The sequence below is a fragment of the Nanorana parkeri genome, unplaced genomic scaffold (genome assembly GCF_000935625.1).
Source record: "Nanorana parkeri isolate BGI_ZX_2015 unplaced genomic scaffold, ASM93562v1 scaffold984, whole genome shotgun sequence".
NCBI lineage: Eukaryota > Metazoa > Chordata > Amphibia > Anura > Dicroglossidae > Nanorana > Nanorana parkeri.
Genome location: NW_017307252.1, coordinates 655,311 through 668,832, shown reverse-complemented (window position 1 = coordinate 668,832; position 13,522 = coordinate 655,311). Strand labels below are relative to the sequence as shown.

General features: G+C 42.4%; 1 protein-coding gene across 1 annotated transcript in view; it reads right to left on the bottom strand.

Annotated features, from left to right (window-relative positions):
• Positions 1 to 5,910: 5,910 nt before the first annotated feature.
• ADAM22 (ADAM metallopeptidase domain 22) overlaps positions 5,911 to 13,522 on the bottom strand; it is a 190,433-nt gene continuing 182,821 nt past the window's right edge. The window contains exons 29-30 of the mRNA XM_018566867.1: positions 13,121 to 13,187; positions 5,911 to 6,013 (exon numbers count right to left, since the gene is read on the bottom strand). Coding sequence (XP_018422369.1) covers positions 5,911 to 6,013; positions 13,121 to 13,187 — 170 coding nt within the window. The remainder of the gene's footprint in view (positions 6,014 to 13,120; positions 13,188 to 13,522) is intronic.

Genomic DNA, 13,522 nt, shown 5'->3' with positions numbered 1-13,522 from the left:
GCACGCATTCCCAGCGCAGTGATTTCTGTGATATACATTTTGGATAATTGTATTTACATGCATATTCATCTCAGATCCTCACATTTAAATGAAATCAATCCTTTGACACATCAAATTGCATTTCAGATATAAGATCCGTGTAAAAGAAACATTACACCTCATTTAGATGGACAAATTAATGTTGCTGCCAGACTCTCGCACCTCACCAACTGTTCACACCTCTTTGAAAATCCCTCCACTGCCTTCCAATAGCTCAACACATAGAATTCTAAATACTAACAACTAAATACAAAGCCATCCACAACTCTGCCCCACGGTTACATCTCCAACCTCATCTCAAGATATCACCCAAACCGTCCTCTCCGCTCCTCCTAAGACCTCCTGCTTTCTAGCTCCCTCATCACCTCCTTTCATGTTCTCATCCAGGACTTCTCCAGAGCCTCTCCTGTACTCTGGAACTCCCTACCCCAAACCATCCTGCCATCTCCTAATCTGTCTGCCTTTAGGCAAGCCCTTAAAATTCACCTCTTCTTAAAAACTGTACATCTACTCCATCGATCAGCTCATCCCTCACAGTTAATATTTTCTGGATCATTTGCCTCTCCTTGTAGGTTGTAAACTCTCACGAGCAGGGTCCCTCTACTCCTTTGTATGGTATTGTATTGTAATTGTACTGTCTACCCATATGTTGTAAGCACTGCACAAAATGTTGCCTGAATAATAATAATAGGGATGGTTAGGCTGATGTGTCATAGGTGGCTAAATGCTATGCTTTGGCCGCATTCAAACTAGATGATTAGCTGCGGCCAGTTTACATACAGCCAGAAACACAATGCCTGGATGCAATCTGTCTGTGTCCAGGTCTGGTCAGAGTCCCTAACCACATGTAGACGGACATTTATTTGTACAGAATACAAATCTGGCTGAAAATGTGCATAGGGCTGAAGTTTCTCCTCTGGCAAGAATCCCATATTTTATCCACCGGGGATCCTAATCACCGGTGAGAATATTCCCTCCAACAACCCTGAAGAATTTAAGCACTCCTAGAATCTTTCTCTTGACTTTGATCAGATTACCTAATAGATTGTCAGAATAAGATTATGTATACTTTTTATTTTATTTACTGCCAGAACATTTCCCTCTATTTTAGCAACAGCTGAATGGCTCTGTTCTGCTTAACCATCCTTCCACCGACAGCTACTTTCTTCTTGTGCCGCAGTCTGCAATCTCTCTCCCTCCACAGCGGAATTACAGAAGTTTTCATGGGTATGCTTCAGAAGCTGTCCTCTGTCTTCCATACTAAGCAATGTCCTTTTTGCACCATTTGTTCAATTACTGCACAGCTTGTAAGAATGGATGAGAGACTTTTTACACTATAAGCATATCTTGTATTCATGACAAGTGATGTCAATTCTTGAAATCCTGATAAACTGATTTCCAGGCTCCCTACAGGAGTTGGTCAGTTATTTTTCCACTTCCTTTAACAGGCCAAGCTGTCCACGAAAAGTGACATTTACAGGGGTTGAAATGAACCACGTTACAATGGCAGGGGTGCTACAATGGTCTGCTTTTATTGGTGTTGTTTAAATCTAATGCTGTGACTGATTAAAAAGTGTTAAAGTGGAAGTTAAGCTTCCCCAAAAAATTCCTGATAGGTAGGCTTTTTATGACAGAAGGGACTGTGTGAGTCTCTTCTTTCATACAAGCTTCATTCTACCTGTCAGCAATGCATGCACAGCTCAGCACACAGATTTGGCATGCCGAGATGAAACACGGGAGTTACATCATGCCAGCTGGCCAATCAAGAGGCCGAAGATGCCTAACCCGGAAAAAGATCGAGGAGAAGAGGGCAGCGCCAGTGAGGGAGGATCACACCTCTGGAGGGGTTCCCTTTGGCAGGTAAGTCTGCCATAATTTGCTAATATGTTGTGCATACTAGCACATTATGGCTAAAAGCTCCAGGGGGGACTTTTTGGGGGGTTTTACATGCCATTACTTCTGCTTTAACTGGAAAAGGCCTTTTTTTTCTTCTTTTTTTCACTTACTTAAAGTCTACCTAAAACTGCATGTCCATCTAACACTACTCTGTCCACAGGATGACATCTCTGTTGTGCACTTTCACTACAGAGCGAACAGTGGTGTCACTCTGCTAAAGGAAGTAGAAATATAGCAGATCTACTGGCAAGATTAATAGGTAATAAAACTCTATTAAAGGGGAGACTTATGAAAACTGAAACTTCTGTTGCAATGCTATTGACAGACATACACATCTCCCTGCCCAGCTCTTAGCAACCTAGGATGCTCTTGCTGGCATCCCACCCAGCTCCTGGCAACCAGTGGTGTCACTGGTTGCCAGGAGCTGGGAGGGACGCCATCCAGAGCATCCCAGGTTGCTAAGAGTTGGGCGGGAAGATGCAGAGCCTGCAGAAGGTGGCGTCACTATTGTGTCTGGTGGTGCTGTCTTCTCTACCCGCCTCCTGATGCTCTGATTGTGTGCACCTCTAGCACTACCCAACCCCCCCACCCCCCACTTCCCTATGGCCCTCCTGGAATCAGGGGGGAAAAAATGCTAGGGAGACCCCTGACTTCCTCTTGTATGTAACTTTTTGTTTTGTCTATATTTACACTATGCAGGCCATAAATGCACCTCGACTGAAAACTCAGCATGGCTAAATGCCAGATTGATGGTGGCTGTGGGTGTCTGTTGCTGTGTGCTGAAATCACTAGACCTAAGGACTGTGACTTTAATTTTGTGTCTATGAGTACATTAAACCTATTAATTCTGCACAGAAATGTATCTGTCGCTTCTTGCTGTGCATTGTCAAACCAATTTTGTGTCTATGAGTACATTAAACCTATTAATTCTGCACAGAAATGTATCTGTCGCTTCTTGCTGTGCATTGTCAAACCAATTTTGTGTCTATGAGTACATTAAACCTATTAATTCTGCACAGAAATGTATCTGTCGCTTCTTGCTGTGCATTGTCAAACCTTGTAAGCTGCTCTTTGGCGTAGAGGTCTGGGTGTCCACCACTGAGCAATTTGTAGAAACCTTAAAACACAAAGTAGGTATGTTCAAAAAAGAATGCAAAGAGTACAGATAATGTGCCAAATGCAGTAACTCAGCAACCAATGAGATTTTATTTCTTGAAGAAAGAGTGTGCACTAATAATACAATTTACCTGTTCAGTTGTTCCTCAGTTGTTGCAATGCCGGAAGACCTAACCAACATTTCTATGCAGAACATACTGTAAATGGAGTGTCTAAAATACTAAAGGAAATGTGCTGAAGGTTCAGGCAGGATAGACAGACAGGAAATGCTTTCTGGTGTCATATGAAAGAAAGCATCCTTGGATTCTTGTAATACCTTTTATATAACTCCAAAGGCAGGGAGCCCTATGACTGCTGACAAAAAATAAATTTCAACTGGCTTCTACAATCAAGGATTCTTGATGATCCCAGCAAAGATCTCAATGGGTATAGCAAGAGTACTGAAAATGTGGGAGGTAATATTTGATGCGCCTACATATACTGAACATGCTAAGACGTTTCACACCTTTTGTTTAACTGATGTTCACAGAAAACAAACATCATACACCAGGTCTTTTTTTGGTAGTTTGGTGGCTTTCAATAAGCTGTCATTCATAAGTATCTCCAAATTTCCACCGACTAAGTGAACAATTCTGGAATGGAAGAAGATCAAAAGCCACCTGCATGCAATGCAAAACGGAATTCTTGATCAATTTCCACTCCAACTGATATCATTATGATCTCTACGACTAAGCCCGTGATTGGGTAAAACCTTTCAGAGGGGGCGGGTCACCAGTGATATGGTACAAGCATCAATAAACTACCCCAGCGGACTGACTTTTCTTCTCTTTGTATGAGCTCATATTGGAGCAAGGACGTGCTTAAAGCCACAAGCACTCGGCTCATTCCTTTCCTGAGCCGTTGAGAACCGGAGCTTCTTTTGTTTCTCCTGATATAATTTGGTCGTTTAAAACCAAGAAAATTTGAGGTTAAAAGCTGAATGAAAGCAACAAAACTGGTAACTGTACAGCCAGTATTACCAGTGTACAAGCTGCATGGGTTACCACTTTTATGCACATCATCACTGCTTTTTGCACTGGAATGCAAGTGAAGTCATATGGTGACCCTTGTTGGTTGACAATATGCACTAAAACCCATGATGGTCACTGGAAGTGATGACATGTGGAGGGGTCCAGTGTACTCTCAGTGATATTACAGGTCATGCAGCCGAGTGATGCCTGATCAATCTCAGGGGAGACTGAGAATCCTTGTGCTGTATAACTTGGGTACTTCAGCTTGCATATGGTTTTTAGACCAGACAACTCATGCCCATGCTTCTGCATGAGTGAACTAAACATTGCAAATGGAAGGTATATATACAGTATATAATGGGTGTTATGAGAGGACATGCAATGAATATAAAATATGTACAGACACTGACAGCTACTAATAGTGAGAGGCAGCATGCAGAGACACCCCTATTTAACGTGGAACTCTTTAAATAAGGAAGGGTAAAACCTCTTCATGTTCTACAAATGAGTGTATGCCCTTGGAGGAGATTTCCCTATACTTCCTGTGCAAAAGGCGATAGTCACCCAGTGCAGGAAGTGAAGGCTAATCCTACCAGCGACAGAGGTTCTACTCCTTCCCCACTCTATCCAAACTACAACTTTTGGCTGGAGTTCCACTGTTACAGCATCATAACCATGACACTGTATCTTCCTAGAAGCCAAATCACAAGAAGCAAGTCTAAAAAGAATGCTATCTATTAAAAGAAAAATGTATCCCCAAAAGAATATTATTTGAAATGTTCCTCACTAGGATACTGTGAGGATCTATCTATTTTACAGAAAGATCCCAGACTTGTGGAAAAGTTGGAATTTTTTTATTTTTATTCCTACGTGACTACATCTTACCTCCCCTGCGTAACTGGCAACAAACTAGCCATTACAGCCAATGTAACTCCATCAGCAGCCCCGGCCCAATGCCCAGGCCAGACACCTACACAGAACTGGATTGTGACCTAGAGCACAGATACAGCTCAGTATTAGAAAATAAATTTCAAATGTTCACGCCATCATATTACATTTTGTGCAAACCCTAGCAATGAACTTCTCTTATTGTTTTCCACTTTTAGTCTGTTAAGTATATTAACACTTAGTAATTAGTAATTACTTAGTTAACACTTAGTAATTGAAAGCATTTTGTTATATCTGTTCGATAAGTGCAAACAAATACCTGCTGGTCCTGCCAGAAATCCAGTGAGTCTATAACTTCCTGCACTCTCTGCCGCTGCTCTACTGAAATCTCAAAATGTGTTATCAGCCCCTTCCTAGTTTTCCTTTGTGACATCAGAACACCCCCCTTGTTATAGTATAAGGTTGAGGGGCTGTGTGTCCTGTAATTCAAATCAGCAGCAAGCATGGAAGGGTGACAATGCTGCTGTATAGTGAGTGAGCGTTGTCACCCTAGGACAGGAAATGTGTTACTGGAAGGATCAACAGGTAACAATAAGGGGAAAAAGGCCTAAAGCTATAAAACGAATGCAGCCGCGTCATCTAAGGACTGGTAAGCTGCAATATATATTATTATGTTTATATACATTTTAAATCATTTTTTGTTCTTGGGTTTAGATACATTTTAAGGTAATTTAATATCCTGACTAGTTATAAACTAAAAATGTATGCTACATAATATTAAAAATGCAATTTTTGGGGATTGTTTTCTCCTTTAGGATGAAGTTAACACTCTCACACTAACAGATATATACATTGACACAGAAATTGGGTTATATACACATAGGCTGTTTGTATATATCCACCTTGCCATGTATATATCTCAAGCTCCACCATAACACTTTATGGCGACATGTCTCAAGCGTCACATTACATAATACCTAATGTATGGTCCATCTGTGTTTTTATTCACATCTTCTACCCATATAGCTACATAATGTTCTCTTTTGTAGAAGGGGTTAAAATACCTGCGGAAAGCGACAGGAGGGACAGAAGAACAGAGAAAGCAGGGTATACAATCTAATAATACAACACAGGCTTGGATCAGAAAGAAAGGGAAATGAAAATGATTATAAAGAGAGAATGAACACAATCAAAAATAAAACAAGCAAGCAAAGCAGCATTCAGGATAGAAAAGTGCAAGGGTAATGTTCAGTAATTATAAATAGTAGAAAACGTGGTACAGGTTCTTAAAGGCTTAAGGCCCCATTCACACCAGGGAGGTTGTGGATCAGCGTGGTTTCTGCGTGGATTTTAAAAGGGCGGTTTTGGGAGTATTTAATTGCGCTTCAGCGCTGAAACGCAATTAAAAAGGCCCAAAACTGCGCTGCACAGTACGGTTCCATTGAAAGCAGTATGGAAACCTTGCTGATCAGTGTGGCAAAAAAGGGTCAGGGAGCAATTCGGACAGGAGGCAGTTCGGATCGCGCGGAGCATGAATGGTCCCCATAGCAATGTATGGGATCGTTCATGTTGGCGGATCCGCCGAACATGCCCTGGTGTGAACGGGGCCTTATGGGGTTCTTCTACAGATGCATATACTGTATGTCTTGCTTCCAACCAATTTGTCCCTGGAAAGGAGTATACATGTTCCCTCTTGATACCCAACCCATGATGCAACTGTTAGACTCCTCTTTTCCTTATATTACATATAAAGTCAAGACATGTTATTTTTTTTGTTTTGGCTAGAGTAGGTAATGGTTAAAATTAGGAATGAACCGATCCCGATACTAGTATATGCTTCGATGCCTAGCCCGATACTTCAGGAAGCCGGCTCCATGCTCCCTCGTCACTTGTGATTGGTCGTCACCTCATGACGAGGGAGCAAGGAGCCGGCTTCCCGGCCAATCAGGAAAGCAGGTGCCACGTCATTACATGGCACCCGGCGTGCTGATTGGCCAGAAAGCAGGCTCCATGCTTTCTTGTCACCTAGTGACGAAAAGCATGGAGACGGCTTCCCTACTAATCGGGAAGCCGGGTGGCGAGTCTTTACACGCCGCCTGGCTTCCTGAATGGGAGTTCCGGTACTCGGTATTTGGTATCGGCGAGTAATGAAAAAAAAATATCGGTACTCGATACCGAAATACCGGTATCGGTGCATCCCTAGTTAAACTTCATCCCTGCACAGTTGTAACCACTGCTCCATATCTCTACCAGAACAAGGCTTCTGGGTAAAGAAGAGCATGTGACCTCCCCCAGCGATCGGCCTGAGATGTTGATCACCAGGCTCAAACTTTGTCAAGTGGGAAGGAGCAAGAACAGGCTCTACCTGGTTAAGTTCTGAAAACATCCCACATCTTATCCAAGGTGGACTCCTGCAGGAGGGAAGGGGATTAAGTTCCTGCAGTTTTTCCTGATAAAACATATCAGAAGAGACTGGAGGAACATAATATATACAATCTTGAGGAAAAAGGGGGAAAGGGGGGGACAGGACTGAAATCTTTAAATACATAGACGGTGTAAAAGAAAGTTCAGGAGGTCAGTATTTTCAATATGAAGCCATGATCAAGAACACAGGACATGACCTCAAACTAGCAGGAGGAAAGTTCAAAACTAACTTTAGAAAGCATTATTTAACAGATAGAGTAATTGATGGTTAGAACAAACTTCTAGCAGAGGTAGAGAGTCAGTCAACAGTAAGTAAATTTAATAAGACAAAAGGGATCAAAAAAGAAAACAACCTAAAAAAGGCGTAGAATCATTAGACCATTTGGTCTTTTTCTGTCGAAACAATTCAACCCTTTGAAGATGTCTTCCAGTTCAGCTTCAGTCATACACACAAGTGCTCACCAAAGTGGGGAGTTTTTCCATCCCGGACAATGACTACCTGATGGCTATGGCTGTCTCTACCCTTTTGTGGTTGTCTGTTTTAAACTTCCTGTTTATAACAACAAACAATCAAAAGGAGACTGAAGAAAGGAGTTTTGGCATTTGAACCATGAAGACGGTTAACATGCACCTGTTTGCAGAGAGAAATCAGCTAGAAGCAAGAGTAACCTGTATTTGACTGCAGGTGAAAAATAACACCTTAAACTATGTACTTATTCCGGCGGTACATCAAAGAAAATACAAAAAGCATGCTAAGATACATAAGCAATTAATAAATAAAATGACACCAAGGTGAGGCTGATTGTGTGGGATTAATAACACCATATATTGGCTGGTCACAAAGACGGCCTACACTGTACTTAAGAAATCCAAGGGTATCTCAGTCTTACATGAAAAGTGGCTTGTAGTTAGGATAAGATTAAATGGGACTAATGAGTCTTGGTTATTATGCAGTACGGCTGGATAATAAGTAAATAGGGCATTTTTTGGCTATTAAATATGTGCATCTAAAGACTCAGCATCTGGCTTCGTGATTAGCAGGGAAGCCATCCCCATGCTTCTCGTCACAAGGTGATGAGAAAGCATGGAGCTGGCTTTCTGGCCAATCAGGAAGCCAGGCACTGTGTAATGATGCGGCGCCCAGCTTCCTGATTGGCCGGGAAGCCGGCTCCATGCTCCCTCGTGAGGTGACGAGTAGGCATGAAGCCGGCTTCCCGGCCAATCAGAAACATGGCGCCTGGCTTCCTGATTGGCCGGCTTCAAGACCAATCAGAAACATGGCGCCTGGCTTCCTGATTGGCCAGCTTGGAGACGGCTTCCCGGGCAATCAGGAAGCCGGGCAGCATGTAATGACTCGCTGCCCAGCTTCCTGATACCGGAAGTATCGGGCTAGGCATCAGAGCATTTGGGCGAGTACGGGTACTCGCCCAAATACTTGGCACCGATACTAATGCTAGTATCGGTATCAGTGTATCCTTAGCAATTAGAATTGTCAAAGCAGCCCTGTGCTGCTAGCACACTGGAGAGCTGTAACACGACGACAGTACCTGAACAGAGCCCTGACCTCAACCCTACTGAACACCCTTGGAATAAATAGGAATGCTGATAGCAAGGAAAGTCATCTCATCCAACATCAGTATCTGCCATCAAAAATTATCTTTTGCAAAAATTGGGTACGAATTCTCACAGGCACACTCCACAATTTTGTGGAAAGCCTCCCCAGAAGAGCGGACACTGTTATAGCTACCAAAGAAGTGGGACATTTCATATTAATGCCCATGGTTTTGGAATGGAATGTTCAACAAGCTCCTATAGGTGTGATGGCCAGGGGTCCAGAAACGTTTGCCACGTAGCGCACAATCAAACACAAAGTTGTATGTATTGGGTGTAGATAAAGTAACTTAGTAATATCACTGTCTTCTATTAGGTTTAAATTACATGTTCATAGAAAAACTATCCCTAGTCGTCAATACACACAGCTGTGTCCCCCCATAGTGCTTACTTACCTCTTCCGATGGCAGCGACCTCCCACCCCCTTTGTTGCCCAGGTGGTAAAAATCCAGTGGTGGACTGCATGCACCTGCACATCCCATAGACCTGAAGGTGCCTACCTAGTTGAGGGGGCTGGGGAAATGTTTTGAAAAAGGTGAATACGTACTTAATTGGCTAAATGATGCAGATTGTTGGGTATAATATAACTTCTACTTCCAGACATATGCAAGAGTTAAAAAAAAAATACATTTGTGGATATCTAAAAAGGTTAATGTGATTATTAGTATGAAATAACTAGTAGTGGTTAGTCAATTCAAGTGGGCTTTCTCTATAATGTGTGAAAGACATTTCAGTTTATCCAAGCCGCCTCCTCGGTTCCAATGAGTGTCAAGAATAGACCCCAAACAAGTACCTCAGTCACATTAATCCAATCAGCATGGAAAGTGTCAAAGCAGATTTTGACTGCCCAAGAACAGGAGGGGAGGGGTGATAGTTTGTAAAACCACCCTGGCATAATCCCATCTCATAATCCCATTCCTTGGTGTGGTAAGGCTGCTGCAGGTGTTAATTTGTTGATTTACATGACTGAAGGCATGAATTGTCAGATCGTGGGGGCAGAGATGTTAAAACAGAATTATATATGCATAACATATGGTGCTGAAGGTCTTTTTTTAGGGATGGTTGCACCTCACTGTCCTTGAAAGAGTGTCACTTTTCATTTAGATGTAGGAAAACTATTGAGCTGTTAAGTCCACCCGCCATTTTTTTAAAGGTTACATTGTCTCCTGAATGTTCAGATCTTTCCATTCCTCACTAAACTGCACTGCATATACTAAGTTACTTCACTTGTGTTTGGGTGTTGGGTCATTTGGCACATTCCATTATTCAGATGACTAGGTTACCTGTGTTGATTTATCTCTGGCGTAGGTTCCTAAAACTATAACTGAAGAAGTGGATTGGATAAGCTGTGAAACATCTTAACCATTACAGAACAAATCCAATGACTAACTACTGCTACCAGCTATACTATAACCTGAATAAATTAGAACCTTCACAGACATTCCTATAAAATCTATTTCAGATGAAGCTAATGTAGGAGGATGATATTTGTGTTAATGCAGCGGAATTCCTTTCACGTAATCCCTTAGAAAAACACAGACAATCACTTTAAGCCTACTGTATCCTTAAGTGGCTCCTAACATAGAAAGGGCAGCACAGCTAATTACATAAATGTCATATAGTACATGTTCTGTACAGGTATAGGAGCTTGTACATGGATATGGGCCTGTTTATAAAGGTTTGAAAATGATTCAGTAGTTTGCCACTGTTGTTCCAGTTTATTAGTCAAGTTTGCCTGTTTTGTTCTAGTTTGCCAGTTATATTGCAGTTCACTTGTTTTATCTTAGCTCCTCAGTTTCATGATATTTCCTCCCACCCGTGCACCTTCCCTCAACTTTTCCCTTGAGATTGATAACACAATTTTCCAACCCTCCCCCCATGCCAAGGTGCTAGGTTTCATCCTTGACTCGGACCTCACCTTTCTTTCCCACGTCCAATCACTATCCAAATCCTGCCACCGTCACCTTCACAACATTTCCAAAATACGCCCCTTCCTCACCAATGAAACCACAAAATTACTCTTCCATTCCCTTGTTATATCTCGTCTTGACTATTGCAACCCCCTCCTCATTGGCCTTCCACTACACAGGCTCCTCCCCCCTTAAGTCTATCATGAATGCAGCTGCTAGACTCATTCACCTAACCAACCGCTCAGTGTCTGCAACCCCCCTCTGCCAATCCCTGCACTGGATTCCATCCCCCACCCCCCTCTGCCGATCCCTGCACTGGCTTCCACTAGCCCAAAGGATAACATTCTAAATATTAACAATGACTTACACATGACATCCACATTTCTGCCCCTGGCTATATCTCAAACCTTGTCTCAAAATATCACCCTAACCGTCCGCTCCGCTCTTCCAAAGACCTTCTGCTTTCCAGCTCCCTCGTCAACTCCTCCCATGCTCGCCTCCAGGACTTCACTAGAGTCTCTCCCATCCTCTGGAACTCTTTACCCAAACCTGTCCATCTGTCTCCCACTCTGACTGCCTTTAGGCGATCCCTTAAGACTCATCTCTTCAGTGAAGCCTATCCCACCTCAACCTAACCACTCAACCATCACATTCTCAAACAATTCATCCCCACACAGCTACCTCCTCATGTATAACTTGCCCCTACATTTTAGATTGTAAGCCATCACGTGCAGGGCCCTCCTTACCACCTTGTCTTGAATTGTATTGTGATTGTAATGTCTTCCTTATATTGTAAAGCTCTGCGCTAACTGTTGGCGCTATATAAATCTTGAATAATAATAGTTTTTAGGTTTTGGTCCAGTCCAATTGCTATGTTGTAGTTCACTTATCTTGTTCTGCTTCACCAGTTATATTGCAGTTTGTTGGCTTTGTTGTAGGTTGCTAGTTACAGTGTGGTTTGATGATTTTGTTCTAGTTTGCTTGTTGTGGTTGTATTTGCTTGTTTTCTTCTAGTTTGTAATACTGCTGCTGGTTCTGCTCACGTTCACTAGTGATTTTTTAATTATTTTGCCCTTGTTCACAGGTTATGTTTTAATGTGCCATTTTTTTTATCTTTACCACTTATGTTGTAGTTTGCCTGTTGTGGTCTAGTTCACCAGCTATATTGTAGTTTGTTGGTTTTCTTCTAGAAACTACTCCTTACTCATTCACAAGGGAGGGGCGCATCTGGGTGCCCCTTTATTAAAGGGGTCCCCCGATGTGAATAAGGCCCCCTGCCTGCACCTCCACAACCAATGCCTCCCCCCATTTTTGGGGATGGGGTTCCTCCTTAAAATTCCTACAATTTCTACTAGACCTTAGGGGCCTGGTATGACTTTGAGGGTGAAACCCACATGCTTTTTTTTTTAAATGGGGTCCCTCCTAACATTCCTACCAGACCTAAATATCTGGTATTGTTTGGGAGGGGGAACCGCACGCTTTTTTTTTTTTACATACATTTTCTATACATTGTACAGATTTGCCACTTTACCGGCAGTTTAAGGGGACCCCCCAGGCATGATATTTAAAGGCATTTTTCATTTTTATTGTTTCACTTTAAGCAATGGTAAAATCACTGCTCCTTTAAAAACGGTATTTAAAAAGAAAGTGTTTTTTTTCATTGATTCCTGTCCCCCGGGGCAGTACCCGGATCCCCATACACCTTTTATGGCCAATAACTTGCATATATGCCTCCAAAATGGTATTTGATTTTCCAAGTTCTGGTCCCATAGACTTTCATTGAGTTCAAAGTTCAAGTTCGATCTTTTTCCATGTTCTAAAGTTCGAACTCGAACTCAGGTGTGTTCGGCACATCACTAATTACCAGTAAGTGACATTATGGACCTCTGTAGAAGATTGTTATACATGAATAAGGAGACAGAAACCCTATCGCAGACTGAATCTCACAGAACAGAATTAGTTAGCGTGAACAGCATGCGCTCGAGAAGATGACAGATGGAAAAAACTGTGACCATTTGTCTTAAGCTGTGTGTGCGTAAAGCAAGCTTCAATTCAAATGACAATTAGGCATCCTGCAGCACTAGATGATGCACAGCTACAAGTTCCAGGCTTGCTGGGAGTTGCAGTTCTACAACAGGTAGCAAGCCACGAATTGCCTAAATTTGAAACAAAGGCTAGCCTGCCTGGTTTCACATAGCATGAATTATTCAGATTGTAAGCTCTTACTCAGTGGAATTGGAGCGAGGTCTGAATCGCTTTCCCCGAAGCTTTTTCCTGCTGCTGCTTATGTTTCCTGGAAAACATGACAAAATAAACAATGGTAACGTGGTGTGTTACTTGCCATATTCAGCTGAAAATATAATGATTTCAATTTCATAAAGTATATAAAAACTATTGTCATTCTTCATACTACCCTTTTACTACTACAGAGTACCACATAACTATTGATTACTGAAGTCTGTGCTTTTAGAGCTGTGCTATCAGCGGCTCTCTGACGTCACTGCTTGCCACAAACTCAGAGGGATGCCAGCAAAGGCGTCCTGCTCAGCTCCTGGCAACCGAGGACATCAGTGAGCCGGGCAGGAATCCGGACAGAGCATCACAGGTTGCTAAGAGCTTTTATAGCTC